The 26,620-nt window shown below is 42.8% G+C and overlaps 1 protein-coding gene across 10 annotated transcripts in view; it reads right to left on the bottom strand.

Moving 5' to 3' along the window:
- Positions 1–3,308: 3,308 nt before the first annotated feature.
- The window catches only part of ZNF385B (zinc finger protein 385B), a 193,859-nt gene continuing 170,547 nt past the window's right edge, over positions 3,309–26,620 (bottom strand). For 9 of the 10 annotated variants that reach the window (XM_053409711.1, XM_053409731.1, XM_053409759.1 and 6 more), the window contains 5 exons: positions 24,335–24,497; positions 12,750–13,025; positions 8,405–8,583; positions 7,375–7,476; positions 3,309–3,619 (listed from right to left, as the gene is read on the bottom strand). In XM_053409711.1, the coding sequence (XP_053265686.1) occupies positions 3,395–3,619; positions 7,375–7,476; positions 8,405–8,583; positions 12,750–13,025; positions 24,335–24,497 (945 nt within the window). In that variant the 3' untranslated portion in view covers positions 3,309–3,394. The remainder of the gene's footprint in view (positions 3,620–7,374; positions 7,477–8,404; positions 8,584–12,749; positions 13,026–24,334; positions 24,498–26,620) is intronic. The other variant, XM_053409721.1, reaches the window with a different exon arrangement.

Genomic DNA, 26,620 nt, shown 5'->3' with positions numbered 1-26,620 from the left:
TTTCTTAAAGCTGTCTATATAAGTGCAAAGGGAGACCAATTATTATTTTGAGACAACTTTACACAGCACCAGAAGTACAGTCTTCTTCAATGAGCCTTCTGGGTCAGAGATAGTGTTAGAAACTGAGATATGATAGCTAGGAGCTAAAAGGCACCTTAAACCTAGGTTATGGGCACAACAATGGAATGTCTAGGTTCATTTTTTAAATAACAAGAATATCAAGGTGAAAATGAATTGCAGCTGAATTATTATGCTCATTTTTCACATGGTCTAGTCCTTCCCCTGGCCACTCCCCTAATATTCTCGTCTTCAGAGTAGCTGGAAGTGGCACGGCAGAAAAAGGTCCTCCTTTTCCTCCACTCTGCAGTTTTAATCTGAATTCTCAGGCACAGTACTGAGCCCAGAACTCAGAAAGTACTTGTGCTAATGAAATTCCCTGTCACAAAATGCGCCTAGAACAATGGAAGTTTCGAACAATGGTCAGAGATGGGCCAATGTAATATATTAGAGTTTATGTTCTGGTTCTCTCCATGCTGTAATATATTAGAGTTTATGTTCTGGTTCTCTCCATGCTGTTTTCAGGCTAAACACCTGCAACCCTTGTCCTAACAAAAAATTGGGATAAACAATAATTTATTATCATTATTAATTACCTGCCCTTCACTCTAAGGTCCCAGGCTTCTTTTTTCACCTGGAAACCATGCTGAGATCTCCCTCTAAAATGTGGCTACTTCCTGTTGAAAAGGACTAGCAAGAAGTTATGGGCACCAGATAGCTTGTGTAAATAAACAAATGTCAACCCATCCATTGTTGAGATAATGGATCTCTTTTTCCAAATGGCTAATACGCACTGTCCATAACCCACAGCAGAATATCTTTTTGAAGGAACTAAAACATGGGCATTTACCAGTTGCAGATCATCTTGCTCCAAAACTTCATTAGGCAAAAGTTTCCATTCAGTGTTTTAAAACTTATGCCAAAACAGATCCCCCTGCTTGAACAGAAATAACTCCACATCCTTTCACACATTTTCTACACACACCAGCCTTCAAACTCTTATGGACCATGTGTTGTAGCTAAGGTACAGTCCCTTCTAAAATCCCAGCAGCAAATGTGATTTAGAAATTTCCAAACATGTGCGGGTGTACAACACAGGCCATTCATCCCAAAGTTCACTAGCTTCACCTGGCTATCCAAAATTAATTCCAGGTTGTTGTTGTTTTTCAGTGGCATTACTATGCTACAAATTAAGCAGTGTGATTCAACGATGCCATATGGTGAATGTTTCTGGGCCAGTGAGCCATGTATCAAAAAGACAGCTCCACTTGAACTATAATGGCACCAGACTGCTGGAGTTCATTTCAGAAGTGTTTTGTGCAGGGATGTTGAAAGGTGCTCAGGGCATCGCTCACTTTAGCAAGGAATCCAAAGGTGCTTCAACCACCTTATCCTATGCCAGGCACAGGCAAACTCCAGCCCTCCAGATGTTTGGGACTACAATTCCCATCATCCCTAGCTAACAGGACCAGTGGTCAGGGATGATGGGAATTGTAGTCCCAAACATCTGGAGGGCCGGAGTTTGCCTATGCCTGTCCTATGCCATGCCAAGCTGAGTGCAGGGAAAAGAATGCTCTGCATTGTTCCATCCATTTCCAGGTTCTTAGATCATCATCACCATCTTCTAAAAAACTTTGCCCTCCCGTTGGAAACAGTGGGAAGAAAAAGGGAGGGAGAAAATTAGAGGTGACTCTCAACACGTATGCATTTTTAATCCTGCTTGGTGCTGCTCCCCCAACACAGCTCTTTTTCCCATACTGATGTAGGTGCTCCGGTTGAATGATCCTGTGGTGGCAGGGAGGACCTGACATTGGATCTTCTTCTCCAACGTCAGGGAGGGTGACCCGATCTGTCCTATGGGCTCCTGGCATGCCCTCCCAAGGACCACAGAACCACAGCCTTAGGTAGGTGTATCTCATACGGTTTTCCATTATTGCTTTCACCGAATTAAAAACACAGCACAGCAAGACATTAAGCATTCCACAGTGATATGCAAAGTACATTATATCCATGTATTCATAATTTCAGTCATTCATTAACAATGACGGTGTAATCAAGTGACTGTGCCGCCGTTTGGTAACTTCCTAGTGTGCTGTGCCGTAATGATGCTGTTTTCAAACAGAGGTCTCATTTAAAGGTTCCACGCGAATTCTTTTGCTCATTAATAAACAGTTTGCTATTTTTCCATGTTGTTTTATTAAAAACGTGCCTTCTTTAAAAAATACACATATATTTTACTCTTTACAGACTGCAGGTAAAGATGTTTTTGGAGATTATCCTTGTTGTCCCAAACGACACCTGGTGTGTCTTCGGTATCCGGATCACCTTTATAAAATGAAGTGGGGGAACCCAAGGGAAGAAAAGGGCCAGAACAGCAATATATTAAGAGAAGAGACACTTAATTTTATAAATATCTTATTTTCTGTACATTATTGCATTGGGAGCCACAACTCTATGTAGCGTCATCATATAGGAAAGAAGTTTAGAAATGGCAAATATATTTATGAATAAATACACTGGTCCGCTGCCTCAACAAGCGCAAAATGTGGTAAACATATAAATTAGGAAACTCTCTTTTGAAACGGTTGTTTAGCAACACCAGTGGGAGGGGTGTGGGAACCAAAGCAAAATAAGTTAAATGAAAATAGTAAATGAGTCACAATCTTAACGATCTCATATATGGCTTTCTTATTCTGGATCTCTCTAAATAAAATGTTAAATTAAAGACATACATTAAATTCTTTAAAAGAAAAAGCTCCAGGGTTGCTCTGCTTCCAAACATTTACACGGCAACTAAAATGCTTTAAAATCGAAGGAGAGGTAAAACTCGGGTACTACACAAAATACACTAGCACGGAGCCCCAAAACAACACACAATCCCTAGCAACAGGAGCACATAGGAAATAAGTTGCAATCTGTTCTTGAGCTGTCGTCAGCAATTCAAGCATTTGTTTCACCTAGTTTGTGCTGCAGTGAGGGAGGAAGATCCTAGTTTTCAAGTCAGACAGGAAAATATCCCATGTTCTTTGTTTTTTAATGCATGTCGTGTGTCTAAGTTAAAAAGCAGATGAACCCTTGCTATATTTTGTGCACAATTAAACGTTTCGTAAACCATCGATCCAAGTTGTGTTCGTTGAAACAATCAAACCAAACCAACTCCGAAACAACAAGCCTCTGTTGTCTAGACTGCAATACCCGTCAATGCAGAGTCCCACAACCCACTTTCAAGCGTTAGTGCCTTAAAAACGCAGTCACTGGAAAAATACGGAATCTTTATTTGCTTCCTCCGGTCTCTCTTCCAAATGGCCGTAGCAATGAGATGCTGTTGATTCAACCATCAGTAGGGTGCAAACAGGATAGATGTGGGAGTAGCTCGGATGGGGCCATGCCCTGCCCTTAGGAGAGCCGTGGGTATTGCAGGTGTCTGGAACAAAGCCGCTGAAGGACGTGGAGGAAGAGTCAAAGCAGTAGATACTGCAGCAGCAGCGGCAGCAGCAAGAGGAGACGAAAGGAACGCAGGGGCCAATGGCTTAATCATATCTTTCTGGAATGCGAGTTTTGCCTACAGGAAGAAGGGGCAAAAAACATTAAATTTCACCCATTTATGAGACCCCCCCCCAAAGGGGAGGGGGAATCCACATAACAACAACAACAACAACCAGCGCTGTTTTTTCAAGAACAGTAAGTGCCATAACTCAACAAGAAGTTGTTACAGTCAATCTCTGGGAGACTCGAGGCAGCCCTGAACAGGTTTGACGACAGCCACGTTCGCCACCTGCGGACGTGCTAAAAACTATGGCAAGCAGTCTCCCTAGCTGGTTTGGGGGTCGCCTCTGGTTCTGGTGCAGGTCTAATAAATACTCCCTCACCTCCCTCGTTCTCTTAGATTCAGGCAGTTGGCTAGGGCACCTAGGAAGGGCGCTTGCACAAATGCACACACATGCAACGGCAGAGGCCCGGCTGGAAACTTAAAGCCTGCCGCTGTTACACAGGAGTCAGATTGATAAAAAGGAAATACAAATTGGCCCCGCCCTATAGCTTGACCAATTATAGCTAGGAGCAGCTAGGAGCTAAGTGGAGTCATAGATCTAAAAAAAGAAGAAGTATAGACTCAAATATGCAGGCCAGCTTCTGTTTTGACATGAAATGTTTGTGTCGGGCTTCTCAGAGGTATATAAACGCAAGAAGCAGGAGGGGAGAGGTGCCCGAACTGTGCTCTGGCGTGCTCCAGCTGAAAAAAAGCACTAATTATTATTATTATTAATTAAATTTTTTAATCGCCCTTTATGCGAAGATTTTATGGCAGTTCACAATATAAAATGGGGGGGGGGACCAAAACAAATAAATGTCCCCAACCTCCACAGGGAAGACCAGCAATGAGGGCCTTTTATCAGCTTGGGCTGGTTTACCTGTTCTGCCCCTACCTAGGAAAGAAAAGCAGACCTTGCCATGGTTACTTGTTACCTGCTTACATGCAGACTAGACGAGTGCAATGCACCAAATGTGGAGTGCCCTTTGAAGATGGTTTGTAAGTTCCAGCTCAGCAGCTTGTGACAACCAAGGGGTTCCCTTGCCCTCCTTACAAGCTCAGCTACATTAGTAAGTACGAGAGACAGCAGGGCCTTTTCCATAGTGACCCCATCAGTGCTGAACACCCTCCTATGGGATGTACATTTGGACCTTCCTTTTCTTCAGTTACTTTACTGACTTTTTTCTGTTTCAATTGCTAATGCTTATACATGCTTTAAACATTACTATTTGTTCAGTGTTTTATCTTTATTGGGTTTGCATATGTTAATGTTATTTTTATATATATATATATATATATATATATATATATATATATATATATAAAAAAATTACATTGTGCTGCACTGATCATGTTGTAAGCTGTTTTCTGGAGGATTTTGCCTGGAAAAGTGGGGTATAAATACCTAAGCCAACGAGTAAGTGCTTTAAAATTCCACTCCTCCTTTTTAAATTTTCTGCCCAGGAGGTTAAAAACATCCAAGTGATACCATAACACTGTAAAGCAGACTGCAATTAGCTATTTGCATTAAGGTTAACCTTCTACCGAATGTCAATATCGCTGCGCATTATATGGATTAGCAGAATTGACCCACTAAAATGTTTCTTGCCAAGGTTAATGTGATTATTTTTCTAAAGGGCACTTACAGCCTACCATTGTGGTTCGAGGACCCGACCCCCGCGATGCGAAATGAATACACAAGGACACATGATATAAGGTTAATGGGCAAGGAAAGGCCACAACTTTATTGATTACAGCAGTGAAAAGGTATTGGCTTAGGCATTGGATCTCTCAAGCAAGTGGGTTTATTCACCAGTAGGTGGAGCCTGTTGATGCTAATCCAACTATAGGCTCACCCCTGATGTCACCGAGGGTCGTGCCATGGCCTCCCGCCAAGCAGGCATCGGACAGAATACACGACCGCCAGATTCCTTTAACGGAATACCCCTAAATTGAAGGCATAGGCGATGGCCACACCTAGCTCTTCGACATACCACAACACATTATTCCAATGCCTAACCTACCCACCAATACCACAAAAGTTGTGGCGATTGCTACGAGGTAGGCGAAAAAACCAAAAAAGCCTAATGCCAAATGGAAAAACTCCTACCAGGCCCCCTAGACAACCAGGGCGACCAACCTAAGGTCCATAGCAAGGCCAATGACCTAAGCCCTAACTCTAAGGGAGTGGAGGGTGGGTGACTCGCGACGAGACGACGGCGAAGAATGAGGCCGGGGAGAGGCTGGCGCCGCAGCAAAAGGCTGCTGAACACGCCCCCTCCGAGGCACCTGGTTGGATGCCTCCAGAGGGGCGTGGGCGCCAGCCATGTGAGGTGGAGGCAGGGGGCTACGCCCCCTGCTAGGGGCGGTGCTCGGGCTCCCGCCCACAACCCCTCCCCTCTCTTCCAGGGAGGAGAGTCTTTACCAGTTTATTTTCTTCGTTTTCGCTTCTATTTGTGGATAGGAGTCAGCAGGTGATTCCCCCCCGACAGTCCCTGATACAGCTAAAATTAGCATGCACAAGTGGTTAATGCACTTTATTAACTGAGAAAGATGTGTATGCAGAGTTGCCTGATAGCACCTCTTGAGGTAGTCAGCTTCATGGACCCTGACTATACTTTCAGAGACAACAGTGGTGGTCAAAAGTCCTGAAAACATTGTACAAGCAGCAATGTATGAAGTTGGTCCTAAGAGCTCACTGCCTGCTTACAGATACAAATTAAACACTTAACTGGGTCTTGTGCTCCAGCACGCACCTGCTTCAGCTCCCCTACCGTGAAACTAATAAGTGGATATAGCCTGAAGCATTTTAATTTTATTCTTTATAATTATGCAAGGATATTAGTGTTTGTTTGTTTGCTTGCTTGCTTCTAAAGGTCATTTGGAACGTGCTGCACTTTAAAACTGAGAATATACGTTCCTTAGGCATCCTTGGCTTGCAGCGCACCCTGGATGCACTCCAGGTTCGTTAAAAATAATGATCGCCGACTTCAGTGGGGAGCCTCTTTCTGTAGGAGGCTCACACCCATCGTAAGAACATAAGAAGAGTCTGCCGGATCAGGGAAATGGCCCAGCTGCTCCAGCCTCCTGGCCACGCAAGACCCAAGCAAACTCTCCCTTCCTGTGCTTTCCAGCAACTGGTATCTAGAAGCATCACTGCATCTGACCCTTAAGGCAGAGCATAGCCATCATGGCTAGCAGCCCTTGAGAGCCTCTTCTAGATATCTTCCCTAACACAGAAATGGTCACAGAATCTTCCAACACTGTATCCTGGACATGAGTGCCCACGAAAGAGAAATTATGCGGGGAAGGATTTCTACATTGCAAGATAAGCTCTGTTTTTTTGAGGACTTGGAACTATTCCGTGGCACCACAGTAGTTTTAATAGCCGCCGTAGGAATGGGCAAGAGGAAGATGAGAAACAATCAAGAGAAATGCAGTGGAGTCTGTTCTGCCCTCTAGGGTTCAATTTAAGCACTGCCTGCTGTTGCCTTCAGTTGGAACCATGAGAAGAACGGGACATTGCAAAAAGGCTTGCTTAAAGGCAGAAATGTATTCCCCTAACGTGCCCTGCGTCGGCCTTTAAAAGAGATGGAGTGCATTTCTAAAAAGAAAAATATGACACACTACTCGTTCCATTTCAGATGGTTTATTCCTCCCCTCCAGCAGCAGCTAACTTCCTTTGTGTGTCGACTGGAAGATTCACATTTGACATACACCTAAACTTGAATGCACTTGGAATCCCCCAGTTACGGAAAAATATACTGCTATGCTCAGGCAACACTTACTGCTAGAATACTTGGACTACGTTGTAGTTTGTTATAAGGGCTATATTTCGGTTTTGTAGGCTTCCCTGCAACTCTGTCCTTGTGTCTTCTGCTGGAAATGTGCTGAAAATGTAAAACAAAACAAAAAATGTTCAGTTTAAAAGTCATTACCTAATACGGGATAATATCTAATGTTAGCCATAATTGGAGTAAACTCAAAGGAATCAGGGGACTTCAGTTACACGAGTCCAATGATTTCACTCGGGTTTGACTAATGCTGTATATCACCTGCTGCACTTATTGTGCAAATCTGTGAACTTACTCCAAGAAAATAAACTGCATAGAGCTCCAGCAGAAGATTTAGATTTCAGTAGTAAAACCCCTGTAAAACCATGCAACCGGAACATTTAGATATTATGATTGTACAAATCAGGTACATTAAAAAAAAACTCCCAAACTTATTACTTAAAATCTGTGTATACTCAGATTTTCATTAGGAGACAATAAAATCAAAGCGATAGATTGTGCATCAAGAGAGCAAGAGGAGAAGGTTCTGGATGACAGCACTGGTCTTACCATGTGAAATTGCCAGCAGCAGATGGATGGTGAAGATCCAGGAAAGAAGGGAATTCTCATCCCTATATATTTAAGCACTGGGAGGCTGCAAGTGCTGCAGCCAGTATCATGCCAGCACACAGTGGCTGACTGGAATCATCCTGGCCTGTACACAAGCTGTTCTCATCAGCAGAGGAAGTGGCTCTCAGCCATTAGTAAATCCTGCCTAAATATTTTCAGACTTGTTCTTGAGCACCTATGAGGTTTATATATCTGCCAATTTAAAAGCAAAACCTGAGATTCAGGATCTGGTACCATATTTTTGCACAAGGCAGGTGGATTCCTTTGCCAACATCTGGAAAGTGGAATTTGGTCTGCCAAATTAAAATTAGCCACTTAATCCGACGAGCGTGTGATACAAAACAAAGGACTCCCGTGATCTATGAATGTGGCATGCGCTATGCAAACCCAGTGATTCCTGATGCTGTCGCCATACCTGCTTAAGTTGGATTTCTGAGTTGACATGGACGTCACAGATCTCACAATGAAATGTTTTGTTCTGCAGTCCTGAGCCCATAGTGACATTCTGAGCCTTCAGCCTGGATCCTGGTCTAGGGTAAGACTTAATTGGACCGGCACCATTCCGAGCCTCAACCATTGTCTTGTGCTTGGAACCTGATGAGCCACATTGCAAAAGCATCAGAGATTGTTTCTCCCTTAAATGACCAACTAAACATTTTCAGCCATAATACCATTTCCATCACTTTCCATATTTACACATAGGGTAAATATGAAGGAAGGGCTTTGCTTTTTTTGTTACCTGCCCAAAGGCTTTTTTCCTTCATTTCCCTTGGGTTTTTGCAAGTGAACAATATCTTCTTACAAGCAGTAACAAAACAACACCCCGCCCCCCAAACCCAGGAGAGACTAAAACAACAAAAACTTAACACATCAACATGGAAAGCCAGTACGGAGATGACTACGTTATATACAGGTAAGTATAACTGCATTTATGTATTTAATCCATCCTTTTAATCAAGAAGTCCATATTTCTCTCCTTGGCTTGCGTAAGGAATCGTGTAGGTTGTTTTCTGAAATGTAAGAAATCAAGATGCACCAGGTAGAATAGAGAAGTTCGACTGCTTCTTTGCCTTCCTGGCACAAGGTTTACCAGTTATATTCTTGGCCATTGCAATCTTCCAAACATTATACTAAGCCTTTTTGTTTGCCATGTGTAGGGAACTTGTGATGATGCTGGGCTCCTATCAGCCCAGATCAAAATGGCCAATGGTAAGTGTTAGGGCTCCAAGGGGTTACCCGAGAGCAAGCAGGCAAATGCCTCCCTGCTCGGCTGTGAAGCCTTGCTTTTGATGCCAAAATAAACTTTCTGTCCAGAGTGCCACTTTCCCGTGGCTGGCAGAATCCGTGAGTGGGCGGCCCTTAAACCTTCCCCAACAAAGTAGTTTCTTGACGCCCAGTCTGCGCCTCCCCTCTCGACGCGAAAGCTTACTGCGCAAGGAGGGCGTGGGTAACGGAGGACCTCTCTCCTCCCTGCTTTGCCCAGGCAAGGTGTCCTGGCACTGCCTCGCCTCCTCCGAGCCCTGAAGCTCCTCTCCACTGGAGGCGTGGTTACTCTCCTCCGCTGAGGAGGAGCTGCTTCCCACAATCTTTGGGGGCTCTCTGTAATCCATCCGGCTTTTCCCGTCTCCCCCCTGAACCGATGGCATTTCCCTGACAGTAAGGGATGATGGGAATCCATCTAGAAGACTCGTTTTTCCCACCCCTGTTCTGTGAAGTTAAGTTTTCAAATGCTTCTCAATGAGAAACCCTTTGCAGAACTGTGAGATTGTTTAGGAACCACCTATCATTACAGGCACTGATTAAGATAAATCCTCTTTTGCCACATAATCCATAGTTCCAACTATATGGATCTTGGTGACCTTCTAAAAGCGTATCCCAGAATCCACCACTTTAGAATCCTTGGCATAGGAGGAGGAAAATATTTTCCCCCAGGAAATAGAGTTTTCCTCACAATTACTTCCTTTTGATCTGTAAGTCATTTTTGCCATCTTAAGAAATAGTTTTTCATTTCAGCACAAAGGAGAAGTACTGGAAAATCATGTTCACCCAGTGCTACAAATGAAAGCACGAGAAAGCTGAAAAGCTTTCAATTCAGCAAAACAGATCACCTATCTGTTTTGCTGAAGTGAAAGCTTTTCAGCTTGTTCACCTAACAATGGAATTTCATGAGAAAACCAGAAACCAAGGATAGAACTACGTGAGGGTTGGAAAACCCAGTCCTCCTGAGTTTGACTCAAAGTGCTTAATGTAGGGGGCAAAGGGGAATCAGTAGGCAGATGTGTAGGTGCTGGACCATTTCCTCCCATCTGATTCTCTCGTGACCTTCCATTTTATAGATTCATAGAATGGTAGGGTTGGAAGGGACACGGGGTCATCTAAGTCCAACCCACTGCAATGCAAGAATCTTTTGCCCAATGTGGGGCTGAAACCCCGACCCTGAGATTAATAGTCTCATGCTCTACCAACTGAGCTATCTCCATTTCCCCCCATTCATCCCACATTTGGCTCAATGACTGGAAATAAGCTTTATGGAGGAAGGAAGTTTCTCTGAGGAGATGTGGCAGAGAACTGGTGCACAAGGAAAAAACCACCCACCCACTCCCTGGCCATTAATTCTCCTGTTGCAGTCCACTTTACTCTCAACCAGCAATTCTGTGTCTGGGAAACACCAATGGTGTTTCTAGGGTTCCAACAACTTTCAAGTTATGCAAGCAGCTTCTATTCACCAGAAAATAAGTAAAGACTGCATGAAAAAAAGGCACACAGGACTTTTGTTCTGCAGTTTGTTACTATCATGAGGGAAACAGAAGGAAAATATGGCTTCTTGTTATTGGTCTTTTTTTAAAGAAAAAAAAATCAAGGCACAAAAACACTTTGAGGTATGAGATTCACAGGCATAATTATATTCTCCCGCAGAAGAAATAGTAGGTTTTTAAAATCTATATTCTTTCAGTTACTTGGTTCATTTCATCTACTTAATACCACTCATGCATTACTTTTTCTTATGCATGAGTGATATTAGCTCACAAAGGCTTCTGCCACAATAACATACTTATACCTAGTTAAAACACTGGGGAAGGGAAGCAGATTTAAGATGTATGCTTACATCAGTATTATTTATGAGGTGCTTTACTCATTCATACATGTGCTCATGTCCCTTGGAGAAACATGCAAGAAAATACAAACACTGTACAATCACATCACGATCGGATGGTGGGCTTTTTTGGCCATATTTTATCAATACAAATAATCAAAATATTCACTGAGGAAAAATACTCCACAGAAAGGAGTCTTGACGCAATTCTGTCTACCAGTGATGCAAAGGCACACGGTAAATTTGGAGAGGGGGAAAATTATTTTATTTCTTAGATTTATATGCTGCCTTTCCACCAAGGCCCCTCTGTCCTCACACCAAACTTGCCAGTTAGGCAGGGCAAAGAGATAGTGACTGACTCAACATCGCTCAGCCATCTCCATGGCTGGGTGAAGATTTGAATCAGAGTCTCCACAGTCCAAAGTAAGACCCTCTCGAGCACTGCACCACACTGGCTCTCAAAAGACACAAAGGAACTGAAAGCTGAGGCGAACTGAACATGCACGGTGCCATATATAAAATAAAGAAATAATAAAAATGAGTGATGGAGGGTTTCCATTACATTGGTTTGGCTTTGGAAACGAGACCAGGCTAATTCGGAACTCCAAAACCCTTGGAGAAATTCAGATGGGGTGAATTTCTGAAGTCTTCCTTATTTATTTATTTTTAAAATATCTCTTACGGAGCCCTTCCTGTGCCAGCGCTGGATAGTCCTTGCACCAGGACAAAAGGCGTGTAGGTCCTACATAGGAATGGAGAGATACACTGAATAAGCAGCAGCTGACCAGTGTTACCCTGGTCACTGAGAGCATCAGGGAAGGCCTTTTCAGCAGTTACCATATGCAGACCTTCTAAGTGTTTCTATTTTCCAGGGACAGTCCCGAATTTAAGAGAAGCCATCCCAGTTTCTGATTTGATCCCGGAATGTTCTGCTTTTCCTTAGGACGTCCCTATTTTCATTGGAGAAATGTTGAAGGCTATGGAGTTATGTAACCCCCGAGCAACTCTACAACCTTTAGAAGAAATCTGAAGGCAACCCTGTATAGTGAAGTTTTTAAATGTTTAATGTTTTGTTATATTTTAATATAGGTTGGAAGCTGCCCAGAGTGGCTGGGGCAACCCAGTCAGATGGGAGCGATATAAATAAAACAATGGTAATGGCAATGGTAATAAGAATAATGGAATAGGACGTTCCTATTTTCAGCGGAGAAATGTTGGAGGGTATGCGTGTGAGGTGGCCCTCAATGGTTCTCCTTGAAATGTGGAATCATGAAAACTGCCTTCTGATTTTTTTGTTCTGCAACAGCATTTCCTGGAGTAAGAGGGCGAAATACAGATCCCAGGAAGTTGGGCGAAACCGTCAGTCTGGGCAACAAGCGCATTCACAGGAAATGGCAGCGCTAAGCATGCAGTAGATGCCTATTTCCGTATAACCAGATGATTCAGAGCTTTAATAAAGAACAGGATTTATGCATCCCGTGTTGACTGCAGACAGGAATCTAGTAATTGCCACTGTATATTTTACATAAAACACCCTCTCCTTTAAAAAATAAATAAAGGAGGCAAAGAATTATTACATACACCACCATGTCTAAATGCCAGCCCTTCTTTCAGCCCTCCCCCCACCCCTCAATGATGCATTTAGTTATTTCTGGCAGATACTCACCTGTGTTATGTGCTTCTAGCTGTGATAGGGAGTTCACAGCCACTTTGCATAATGAGCAGTAAAGCAGTTTTTTGGCTTTCTCCTCTTCTGATTCAGAAATGGCATTAGTAGTCCCATTTGTGCTCTTGGAAGAAGTTGATGAGGAGGGTGTGGATGTTGTTGCTACCGCTGCGGAGGTGACAAGCACTGCTGTAGCTCCAGGCTCAGGTATAAAAGAGACCACTTCAGCATTTGGAAGCTGACTAGAGCCATTCACTGTCAGGTTTGCCTTATCTTCTGAAAGAGAGAGAGAAAGAATATTAGGCTGCCAGGTTGTCCTGTAATCCAGATGATGCTATGAGGACCAGACACGACCAGTGTCTTAGGGCACTATCTCAGGGAAATTCAGTTCGGTTCACACTTAAAGGCCAATCGACCCAAACTGCGTTTTCTGAAGCAACATGTGAACTGTAATGCAGCTCTTCTGTTGGAATCTGCAAACAATGTAGTTTTCCAGGCAAACAGCATTTACAAGATTAGGGGAAGGTGCACATAAAAATTAAAATATTAGTGGGGAAAATGCATTATATTAGGGGAAGTTGCTTGCAAAAAAAATACAAAACTGCATACAAAAAGGTGTTTTTTAGGACCCTAAAATACGGATGAATTTTCATGATTTGAATTTTCAAATTGCTGCAGAGATGTGGAGTAAACAATACTCACTGCAGTCAACTGAAGGCAACCAACCATTCCCTGGGGTCCCCCAATCTCTCTCACAGCCAACGAAAAACAAATGAATGGAGAAAGAACCTACCCACACGATGCTGACACAAAAACCTTGCACAAACAGATGTAAAAGAATGAAAGTTTACAACCACCCACCGTTTTCTCTCTCCTCCAATTTCCACCACTCTTCTCCCCCAACCTGACACTCACCATAACATTAGTGACTCACATTGATCTGTTAAAAAGTCTCTATGAACTGAAAGCAGAGATGCTGTATGTACTTTTGTTACCCCAAAAATTCCTGTGGCCAGATTCTGATGAGTGGGCACCAGGAGAAAGGGGGTTGGAGACTGGCTTGGAAGAAGGAATCTGTGAACTGGGCGAGAGAAAATAGAAGCAGGAGAAGCTTGAGGACTGGAGAGTGAAGAAGAGATGCAGGAGGAGGGAGAGGATGCCACTGTTAAAGGGTCTTCACAAGAATTTAAACCATGGGTAGGCAACCTAAGGCCCGGGGGCCAGATCCGGCCCATTCGCCTTCTAAATCTGGCCCGCGGATGGTCCGGGAATCAGTGTGTTTTTATATGAGCAGAATGTGTCCTTTTATTTAAAATGCATCTCTGGGTTATTTGTGGGGCCAGCCTGGTGTTTTTACATGAGCAGAATGTGTGCTTTTATTTAAAATGCATATCTGGGTTATTTGTGGGGCATAGGAATTTGTTTATTTTCCCCCCTTCAAAATATAGTCCGGCCCTCAAACCAGGTCTGAAGAAGAAGCAGAAGCAGAAGCAGAAGTAGAAGCAGAAGCAGAAGAGTTTGGATTTGATATCCCGCTTTATCACTACCCGAAGGAGTCTCAAAGCGGCTAACATTCTCCTTTCCCTTCCTCCCCCACAACAAACACTCTGTGAGGTGAGTGGGGCTGAGAGACTTCAGAAAAGTGCAACTAGCCAAAGGTCACCCAGCAGCTGCATGTGGAGGAGCGGAGACGTGAACCCGGTTCACCAGAGTACGAGTCCACCACTCTTAAGCACTACACCACGCTGGTTTTAGGAGCAGTGGACCGGCCCCCTGCTGAAAAAGTTTGCTGACCCGATTTAAACCATGGGTGGGCAAACTAAGGCCTGGGGGCTGGATCCGGCCCAATCGCCTTCTAAATCCAGCCTGCGGACGGTCCTGGAATCAGCGTGTTTTTACATGAGTAGAATGTGTCCTTTTATTTAAAATGCATCTCTGGGTTATTTTGGGGCATAGGAATTCGTTCATCCCTCCCCCAAATATAGTCCGGCCCCCCACAAGGTCTGAGGGACAGTGGACCGGCCCCTTGCTGAAAAATTTGCTGACCCCTGTAAACCATGGCTGGGGAACCTGTGGCTCCCATCATCCCTGACAATTGGTCATACTGGCTGGAGGGGGTTGCTGATGGGAGTCACAAGCCAACAACCGCTAGAGGGCCCAGGTGAGCCACCCTAATTTAAACCTTTTATTTAGTTCTTCAGCATAATTCTCCATTTCCCTTACTCACATCTTCCTCCCCTCCTTTTGTTTCCACTTATTGTGTTAATTATTAGATAGGGAGCTCCTCAAAGTGGGGGTTATTGGTTGCTGTTGTCGTATGTTTCATTACAAAATGCTGTGCACATTGATGGCACTATATAAACGAATAGTTCTTTTTTTTAAAGCCATGTTATATACAATGAGTGTAACCCACTGACAGGAAACTTGCAAGGGATGAATAAATTTATTATCATGTTGTCAGACAGAGTTTGACAAAGCAATCAGGACACCTCTAATGTAATTTAAACAAAGAAGTGAACACAATCAGGCACCTACTATGTAATACTCGGCTTTTGTAAAAGATTGGAGAACTTTTTTCCTAATCTGGCACTTTCAAGAGCATGGCCGTGTAGGAGATGCAAGGTTGTAAAAAACAGAAGCAGCAGCGCATCTTATTTATCTGTGCAGGGGAGTATTTTAACAACACGACTGTTTACCACTTCTATAGCATCGTTCAGGGGGAAATGAGTGGTGACTAGGAAAGTTGTCCCCAGTTAGCTTTGACACCCTGTCACCCTGGGCTCGCGATCCTGATGTGTTTCCGCAGCAGGCTGCAATCCACCTCATCCTCACTGCTTCCTTTGACAGCTCAGCAAAGCATAGGAGCATGCCTTTCATTAGTTTTGCCATTCGCATAAAAGAGGTACAGACTTCTAAAACACCTGCAGATAGCACCTACTGGAATATATTTCTCAAGAGTGCACTGTATTCTCCCTTTGTTCTTGTTTCGAAATTTGAACAAGCTGTTGCAGAAAAGCTTTGACAGTTCTGGGAATCCTAATGCTATGGTAACAACAGCACTTCTGAGGAGGGAAGGAGGTTTTTTTTTTAAGTTTTAAGTTTTTATTAAGGGTTTTTTTGTGTTACAAAGCAAACAAAACGATCTGGTCACAAATGGACATGGGAAAAAATATTTTGTGTCCTCCGGTCTGGCACTGTTCTTGTAATAATAATAATAATAATAATAATAATAATAATAATAATAATAATAATAATAAAAAATTTATTTATATCCCGCCCTCCCCAGCTGAAGCCGGGCTCAGGGCGGCTAACAACAATAAAACAGTACAAATGTACAGCACAAACAACACTCTAAAATCATTCATTATAAAATTAATTGTATTCCTTAAGCAATGAACAGAGGAAATATTTGTTTTATGATAATTTTTTCAAACGCTGAATATACTTTTGCCTGCAAAGGGCGTATATGTAAACTCCTTTCTCCTTCTCATTTATTTTTAAATAATAACTCCATTTATGCTGAAGTCTTGAGAAAAAATCCCTCTAATTAAGTATAACTTTAGGCTGAATATGACAAAAGCTGTTGTCTCTTATGTTATTGGATGCATTGTCTTGAAGTAGTTTTCATGCATTTATTAATAGTTTGCTTGTGTATAGTACTATGTTTATGCCGTGCTTTTTTGTACAAAAGTGAGATGCAGGCCATCATATTTTGATAAACTGTAAAATTTCCCTACCAACCCTTATTTCTTTATTAGATTTATTAGATTTATATACCGGCCTTGATCATAAGGGCGGTTCACAGAATAAAAACAATTAAAACAAAACATCAAAACAATACCCCCCCTTTCCACAGACACATTTAAAAGGCTGTAGGATATTAATCAGCCGAAGGCCTGGTGGAAGAGAAACATTTTCGCCTAGTGCCTAAAAATATATAATGAAGGTGCCAGGCGAACTTCCCTGGAGAGAACGTTCCGCAAATGGGGAGCCACCACAGAGAAGACCCGTTCTCATGTTGCCACCCTCCGAACCTCATGTGGAGGAGGCGCATGAAGAAGGGCCTCAGGAGATGCTATCAGGGTCAGGGTAGGTTCATATGGAGAGGGTCAGCCCATGAGGTATTGCGGTCCTGAGCCGTTTAAGGCTCCCCTCTGCACGCACCCCTTCACCCTTCTCTACTGAATGTGTAAAGAACTCCTAAATAGTTAATGAAAATGAAAATGACAGCATAAAAATTAAAACGTATGGCATTTTATGGATGCTGAATACTTATGAGTTAGAAGAAATTAAAAATTAAGAACAGTGCACATGGTCATTAGCGGCAAGACAAGATGGTGTTAAATGTGATACTTTCCTATGACCCAATCACCATACATATATACACATAAATGATACCTTTTCACATTTCCGGAATGATGTAGAAGTGAAGTCGAATTAAAACCATAATGTAAGACTTAGGCCTCAAATTGAGGGTCTTTAAGCGGTGGTTGGTTTTTGTTTCTTTTTTAATCTGTTAGTTATTGATGCTCTGGGAAAGGGTACAATGGGGGTGGTTTTTTAAATCACTTTAAGGAGCTGTATGACTTTTACCTATTTTTATTCCCCACAAGCCTTTTGGGTGCTGTGGAAGGCTAATCTAATCAAATAATTCCAGACAGAGAGTGGAATTTATATATTTAACATACAGAAAGAATTCTGTCAGTAACTTTCAGTAAAAGGTTTGGAGTTGACACTTTAGATACCTGGCATATCTGAAACAAAATTTAAATTGACGTTTCTTTTTTTCCCTACCTGTTCAAAATGCATTTCTTTCTCCCACACAAAATAAGGCAACTGAAACTTCGGAAAAGTAGTCAATTAGCTGACAGTCATAGAAGACTGGGTTATGGACCAACCGTCTGAATACTAAGGAAGGAACTGTTCTAGTTTAGAAGGCTCCCTACCCCAACCAAATGTTTTTAAGGTTCAGGATCACTCATTTGCAAAATTATTATTGTTTATTTGAAGGGCAGGGTTAATAACATATACAATAAATGGTATAAGAAAGGGTAGTTAAAAAGTTGTTCAAGGTGATATTTTTTATTTCAATTGTAAAGGCTTGCTGTCCTAAATTTCATTATCATTAAACACACATGCACAAACAAAAACACTGCACCACATTACTCCTTGACATTCATTAAGACAAAGTTAGGCAGATTTGATAAGGAGTTCTAGAACAATTCTTTTTCTGCTTTACTGCCCCATTTTCTGAATAATGAGAAACTAATGGGTGTCACTCAGAGTACCAACTTCCTAAACGGTTGTGCATTCTATTGAGAAATGAGGCTTAAGGGGGGGGGGAGGAAAAAAAGAACCATGGGATGGTGCAGAAAATAGAATAATCCTGTAGACCTGCATGCAAATCAGCTTGGAGCAGAACACCTCTTAATTCTTTCTGTACAACGTCTTTCCATTCACTTCTCAACCATCTCAAACTGATGCAAGCCAATTCTGAAATTTGAATAAATTGTACATACCTGCCACAATTTTAAAGGTGGAGGTCATATTCTGATAGTGCTCAATCAGAGGCTCAAACAGTGACTAATGAATGTTCAGTTGGGGGAGAGGGGCCTGGGAAGAAGAACTGGTCACAAGTACCATTCTTCTTTTCAGCGGATGAAGGGGCAAACAGAGATCAAGGAAACCATCGTGGGGATTGCAAATCTAGCAGTTTATCCTAAAATATGAGAATAATCCTGAGAATAATCACATACGATCTAAAAGATTGGCGTGGTGGGGGGAGAGATACTGAACGGTTTATCAAAATTGCAGCTTAATAATTTATCCAGATCACTTTTCCAACTACAGTGATACCTCGGTTTACAAACTTAATCTGTTCCAGAAGTCTGTTCTTAAACCGAGGAGCGCTTTCCCTAATGAGGCCTTCTGCCGCCGGTGCCCTTCCACTGTGCAGATTCCATTCTTAGACCAAGGTAAAGTTCTCAAACCGGGACACTATTTCCGGTTTTGCGGCGTTCAAAAATAAACCAAATCGTTCTTAAACCAGTCTGTTCTTAAACCGAGGTACCACTGTATTCTGAAATGCCTGTGGAACCACAGGAGCTCTTATTTTCTGAGGTGATGCCAATTAAAGGGAATATATATATATGTGTGTGTGTGTGTGTGTGTGTGTGTGTGTGTGTGAGAGAGAGAGAGAGAGAGAGAGAGAGAGAGAGAGAGAGAGAGAGAACAGGTGGACAGATAAAACCTGGAATGAAAGCGTGGAATCGAAATTCTGAGAGCAGAAAGTCCAATGTTAATCTCTTAAATTGTCAGTTATGCTTTGGGATGAAAGCTGCTTTCCCTTTTGGTCTGCTCATTCAATGACCTGTGTCCTTTTGAGGGAAGGAAAAAGTGGCATCTGCCCCTTGCTGATTCTCATGCAGAAGTGCTGGGAGCTGACTGAGAGCTGGTGCTCAGAATAGGAGATGCTTCCCTTCAACATGAGAACAGGGACTCCTGCAATGTCCTACTTTTAAAGGTTTTTGGTTTTTTAAAAATAATAATAATATATGTACACACCACCCCGACATTCTGTGCCATGGTGGAATGGACCTCTTTTTTCAATAATGTATATAAAAGCAAGGACCGTCAACCCATTTTCCAGATGGTAAATACATTTTCTCAACAAATTAGAATGAGTTCTCCACAGCATTAGTAGCCAAGGAAATAATCTGAAACTGAAACTGTATGGGGTATTAGGGGAGGTGTAATACCTCTGGTGGGATGCAGGTGGCGCTGTGGGTTAAACCACAGAGCCTAGGTCTTGCCGATCAGAAGGTTGGTGGTTCGAATCCCTTCGATGGGGTGAGCTCCCGTTGCTCGGTCCCTGCTCCTGCCAACCTAGCAGTTCGAAAGCACGTCAAAGTGCAAGTAGATAAATAGGTACCGCTCCGGTGGGAAGGTAAACAGTGTTTCCGTGCACTGCTCTGGTTCGCCAGAAGCAGCTTAGTCATGATGGTCACATGACTCGGAAGCTGTATGCTGGCTCCCTCGGCCAATAAAGCGAGATGAGCGCCGCAACCCCAGAGTCGGTCACGACTGGACCTAATGGTCAGGGGTCCCTTTACCTTTAATACATCTGGTGGGGGACACCTTCTGGGGTAATCCGTTCACCTTTGGCCCCCACCCTGCTCTCAGCTCCACCTGTGGCTCCTAGAAGTTGTCAGGATGAGACAGTGGCTGCACCCTGGGAACAGCTTCAACTGGCCAGCTAAACCAGGTGAGGGTAGCTGATGGGTCTCAAACCCTTGGTGAGTTAGGGACTTCCCTTGCATGCGAAGACAGGCTCCGGAAGATTCAGTGGACAAGACCAATAGTGGGTCCCATGGTCAAGAAGGCGGTCTCTGCACTTATCGTAGAGGGAGGTGAGGTGAGGATGGGGCTCCTCAACTTGGGAAGGTAGCCCATCTAGGAGAAGGAAAGCTCTGGTCCTACACCTCTGCTCCCTAGTGGAATATGTTTGGGATAAGAACAGGCTAAGGACTAAACCCTACAGAAATCCAGAATAGAATCCCTACGGTGGCTGGATGGTGCTTTGTACGCCTCCTCCTGGCAACTCCTGCAGCTCAGCTGGTGCCAGATGTATTGCTCTGCTTTATACCATATCAGCGATGCTGAGAGGGGAGTCTTGTCATCTGGGCAGCCCCGGACCGTAAGACATAAATATAAAATTTATTAAATTAATTAAAACTTCAGTGCTGCTAACACAGAGGTTTGTCTTCACCTCCAGAGAAGCAGTCCATTGTCCCTTGAGACAGATGGGTGCCAACAGCATAAAAAATATTGCAGAGTCCTAGAAAAAGAACTGTTAGGACTAAATATTGAAATCTCACAACTAAGCCCAAGTTGACATTGCTGAGACAAGATCATAGGCAAGAGAGGCTCAAAGGGAGCAATAGGCCCTACATTTATATTCTGAGAAGCATATATTGTTCTCTTTTATGTAAAAAAAAAACCCAACACATTTGCATTTATTTTCTTATGCTTTATATCACAAAAGGAAGATACAAAAATGTGGAATTCAAATTTGTGACCCTCCAACTCTGAAGTATATTTGTTTTGATTTAGAATGTGTGATCAAAGGATCCTTATTTTCATTTGATAAGTAAACAGGTGCAGTTTTGAGTAGCTGGGGCACTCATCTTGTTCAGTAGCTCACGAAGCTGAGTACCTTGACTATTTAATTCTGTTTATTCTGCCTGGAGAGAATTTGTGAATGTGTGTGCACATGTGTTACGTGTCTTTATTGTAGGGGTTATTTTTTATCATCTTCACACAGCTAAGATTGGTTTTGTGGGGTTTAAATTAAAACTGAATTACTAATTCTTGGCGCTACCACTTTTGCTTCCTTCCATCAGCCTCCAGTTCCTAAGGCTGCCAGGGACATTGAATTGGGGGGACGGGCAAAGATGGCTGCTTTGAATTTCTGAGCAAGTGTGGCTGAAGATACTTTCTTAAAACCGTCTCCACTTCATGGGTAGGTGGTCCCATGTGGTTGTCTGTCCAAGTTGCAAGTTTCAGTTTGGTACATGATCAATTGTACATAATCTCTGAACCAATTGGGCTAGTCACTAACTCTAAGGCTGGATCTACACAGATATAAAAAACGCTATGAAAATGGTATGAAAACTCCCATATATATATATATATATATATATATATATATATATATATATATATGCAATTTGCCATTGAGCTCTACATTGGCATCTAGTGTCACATTTTTATAATGCACTTATAACGTTATAATTGCAGCTGTGTAGAAGAGTCCTAACATTGAGCTAATTCACAGAGTTCTCAAGGGAGAGAGAGAAGAGCAATAGATAAATATAAATAATACCTTGCTGTGGACGTCAACCTTTGCAGACTTCAGACCACCCCTTAGCTCAATCATGTAGCATGAGTCCCAGTTTTTAACCATATTTTAACCATTTTCAGTGATGGGCAGCTGCAACTCAGTTGCTGGTCCTGAGTCTCAACCCACAACCCTACTATCCAAAGCACAATTTGTGAAGTGCAAAACATTTCTTCTCAGGGTCCACATGTAAGCTGGCATTTATAAATAAAAGTAAGGGTCGTGTGGGGTAGGAATATATTTCATAACATATACTTAATATGATTCAAAAAGAAATAGCAGCCTGTTTCGTTCCACTGCATGTGGAACTAATGATGCCTCTATGGTCTACTCTATAAGGGACTGTAATGTTTCAGGACTATTCATGAGGTTTACCAAGGTTTACTGGTTTATGCAGAAAGACCAGAGCACGGCTTCCCACTAGATTTTGCTGTCAACATTACCAAGCGAGAGCTTGAGAAATGTGCTATAGGGAGCACCTGTGGGCTTGTTTACATGGCTATTTGCTTCCAAATATCTGTGGAAGAGTCAGAGGTTATTTGCTGCAGGCTTATTATTGTGAATAAACACCAGAGTGTCCCGGGGCACTGGCTACATAGGCAAGACCCCCAGCCCCGACCTCCAGCCCTCTTGCTCATTATTCTGAGCCACTCTGGGGCAGGCACACTGATCCAGTGACAGCGGCATATGTGTGAAAGCAATCCATTCCACACATATACGTATCCCCCACTGGACGAGGAACCATGCCTCTAGAAGGATGCTGTGTTTATGAACCGTGGTACTAAATCCCTGTATCCAGTGCTTAGGGCGCTCTCACTCTCTCTCTCTCTCTGTCTGTGTGTGTGTGTCTTTAAGCATCAGTTGAAATTAGCAGCCCTCTCAGCTCTGATCACCTATTTGGCAGCTGTGGAGCGAGGGGGTGCTCAGTTTCGTACCACCTTTCCCTACTATCAGGAGAAAGGGAAGCAGCTCATTAGGTTTCACAACCCTGGCCATCAATTGGTTCGCAAGCAGATGACGTTTTAATTGCTTGCAGCAGTGCCACGAGCAGCCCACTGTTGAGTGTTCATATCTTTAGATCACAACCAGCATGTATTTTCCTTCTTCTGGTTACCGTATCAAACAGCTGGCATTTACCTCCAGGAAGCTAGATGACTCTCTGCAAGTTGTTACTGTAGATAATTCACTACAAATGTAGATAACTTCATCTCTGGGATGAAGTCTGGATTCCATCCATCTTTGCATACCTCGGTTGGCTATGCCACATTTATCCCAGGATGAAAACAAGACAGTCAAGAAGCTATCCGACGGCTCTATTTCTCCACTTCACATCACTTTTGATAAAAATGATTTTCTCTTACAAACACAAGTGACTAAGGTTATCATCTCCATCTCAATATAACTGACAGTGTTAACAAGCTCAGAGCATGGAGCCACAGACAAATGAAAGCTCATAGACAGCAAAGCAGGATTTGTTTGATGCCACTTGGAAGCACTGCTTGCTCCCTTGTTCATACCCCAAAGGCAGGACTGTCACACCATCTCACCTCCTGCACTCAATTGAAACCCACCATTTTGATGGTAGATTTTAATGTAGACAGGGAAGTAGCTCTCTTGCCACATCCCTACTGGGCAATTTCATCTTTGCTTGTCCTCATCCACAACCTAAATGGCTGCGTTCAGCTGGACAATGGATATGCTGGTCAAACTGTACAGGGAATGTGACCTGCTGTTTTAACTGATCTGTTTCCGTTTTCAGAAAAGACAGGTTTGTAATGATATTTCTTGTCATATTGAAATACACACTGAATCCTTGGTGGCAGCACTAAGAATGGTGATTCTGATAATGATCATCATATGGTCTATGAAATATACTCAGAGTCGCAAAGTGATTTATTCAGCTCATAGTGGTGAGGAGGAATGAAATGAAAATCCCCTCAAAGTATCTGCTTTATATACATTATTTACACAATGGGCTGCACATGATTGGCTAATTCCAGAATTCTACTGTAAGCCAATCAGGTTGTGGATTCACTTCTATCTGGAGCATGATTGGGTGGTTCCTGCCAACCAATCATACTGCTGCATTGTTCTAGGACCAATCAGACTGCTGCATTCTGAATCCTATTGTTCTAGGACCAATCAGACTGCTGCCTTTTGGATCCTATTGTTCTAGGACCAATCAGACTGCTGCAGTTTGGATCCTATTCAACTCAGTACATAACAGTCTAAGTAGAAGTCTACGACTTTACACAGGAGGATGAAATATGCCAGGGGGGGGGGGGAAGTGTTCTGGTTTTGCTTTTTGTTTTTGCAATCGGAGATTTGGATTAAGCTGCAAAACGTATATTGAAACTTATATTCCATCTGTGTGGTTTGAAGAAAACAGGGGCTGTATCCAGTTGAACAGTTACACTAGTGTAATGACCCTCACATGCTCTCTAAAAGTGCTCCAGGAAGGTTGAAGGAACCCCCAGAATAGATTTAGGGGACACACGACAAGCATGTATGGAGAAGAAGTTACATTGGAGATCTAAAAGTTGCTGTGCTAATGTATGAACACTGCCCATCGGTTTTGTTCTTCTCATCACAAAGTATTTATCAACACCATAATGGATAGGAAGCATGCATTCAGAATCTCACGCAAAAGAAGAAGAAGCAAAGAATGTATAGAATGAAAATTGACCTGATTTGTCAGAGATGCTGGCTGGGACTGGTGTAGCAGAGCAGTTCGCATTAGCCTTTGCGCTGTCCTTGGAAGCACCAGCTTTTGGTCTATTTTTCGTTGCTTCTAGTGCTTTGACCTTCTTGGCATGTTTACTTCCTTTGTAGTGGGCCTCGGCCTGGCTCTACAAAGGAGAACAAATCAGGCTCACACTTTGCACTTCATATCACTTGATGGATGACAATGTAGAGAGAGAGAGATAAAAAGTTATACAACTTTCAATAATAGGCACCACATTTCTTTGCCTGACAAGTTTTTGTAACACTTGATATTATTGATCTCACTTTTTTTTTAATGTATTCAGGAGATAAATATTAACAGATATTTTTTTTTAAATGCAGAACATTTTTTTTTTTATGGCATACAAAAAGAGGACCATCCTCTTTACTAATCTCTTAGCAGAATTCTATCTGAAGTCTTAAGCTGTTGCTTGGAGGTAAATATAACCAATTTAGAAAATGCATATTAGTCCGATTGCTAAGGCTGCAGTCCTAAACAGAGAGAAGTACCAAAGTCTACAGAAATCACTGCACATAAGTGCATATAATGCATATACTTGTTGTGCATGGTGGCCTTTATCTTCTGTGTACCCTAGTACAGCTTGCAGGCCTATCAATGTGGATGCACTTGGCCAGCCACATATTATGTCCTTCTATGTGCATGGAACTCACCTTTCCTTCCTAAGGTTCTGCACTCCCGGGCTTGCAGAAAAACAACAACAGGAGGTTTTATGGAACCTCCATTGAGCCACCTTATACGGTTGGTAGATTTCATTCATTTTGGGAGCTGGCAAGCTGTGTAGGCCTGTACCAACATAAGGCTACGAATAGTTACATCACTACAATGCCAGCAGGTGTGTTGGGGTTTATTAAGACAGACCATGTGATTCATCAATTTCTCATGGGCATGAGAGTGCTGATGAACACACACTGAGCTCCCGCATTTGTTTTAACGGTAGAAACAGATTTGTTTCTTCACAAGCCTTCATTCCGGGGAGCATCACTTCATTATTTAATCAGGCAATTAATGGGGGAAATATTGCTATTAATGGGGGAAATATTGCTATAGTCTTAAAGGCATAAAATAATTAGATTATTAGTCATACTCAGAGTAGATCCATTAAGTGGGTTTGCTCTGGGTACAACTTAGTTGGATATCACTCCAACCCCTTATTTCTCAAAATATAGCAATGCTATAGATTTTGGAGCATATAAAATTCAAATTTAAAAGGTATGGTCCTTTCATAATACTAAGGAAAAAGGCATATTTGCTGGCAAAATTATACAGGTCAGGTTGCAATCCTACGGACACTTACCTGGGAGTAAATCTCATTGAACTCAATATGATTTACTTCTAAGCACGCATGTATGGGATTGCACCATACTACACCATAACTCAACTTCTCACAGGATGTGTTTTTTTGAAAGCCAGACCATTTTAGAGGGATGGCTGCTTTATATATTTATTGGGTGTGTTTTACAATCTTTGAACATTTGTATTCAGCTTCAATCCAATGCCCACTTATATGGTGGTAAGCCAAACTGAACTTAATGTGCAATGTGGCTTACTTCCACATGTATAGAAGACATGCATCGGATTCCAGCTGCTAACTTTATAAGGTTGCTTTTGTGCATTTTGTTTTCCAGAGGTTCACAGTAGCATCCACTGGGTTTTCTTGCTGCATTTCTTAAGAAACAAAGCGAAACCTATAATGGCATTAAAGGGTAGGTGGGGAAACCAGATATTTTCAGTATTACCGTATTTTTCGCTCTATAGGACGCACTTTTCCCCCTCCAAAAATGGAGGGGAAATGTGTGTGCGTCCTATGGGGCAAATGCAGGCTTTCGCTGAAGCCTGGAGAGCGAGAGGGGTCGGTGCGCACTGACCCCTCTCGTTCTCCAGGCTTCAGGAAGCTATCCGCAAGCCTTGCGCCCCCGGCGGGAGTTCCCGCAAGCTCGCAAGGCTTGTGGGCAGCAGCCTGCAGCCCGAAGCATGGGGCGCCCTCTGGAGGGTGCCCCGTGCTTCGCGCAGGTGTCTGCAAGCCTTGCGAGCTTGGCGGGAGTTGCCGCCGGGCTCGCAAGGCTTGCGGATAGCAGCCTTTTCTGGGGGCTGGGGTCGGGGGAAGCTCGGGCTTCCCCCACCCCAGCCCCGTGGTTGGGGGGGAAAAATAATTTTTTTTATTCATTTCCCCCCCAAAAAACGAGGTGCGTCGTATGGGCCAGTGCGCCCTATAGGGCGAAAAATACG

The sequence above is a fragment of the Podarcis raffonei genome, chromosome 1, assembly GCF_027172205.1.
Source record: "Podarcis raffonei isolate rPodRaf1 chromosome 1, rPodRaf1.pri, whole genome shotgun sequence".
NCBI classification, from domain to species: domain Eukaryota; kingdom Metazoa; phylum Chordata; class Lepidosauria; order Squamata; family Lacertidae; genus Podarcis; species Podarcis raffonei.
This window is presented reverse-complemented; position numbering and strand designations above follow the sequence as displayed.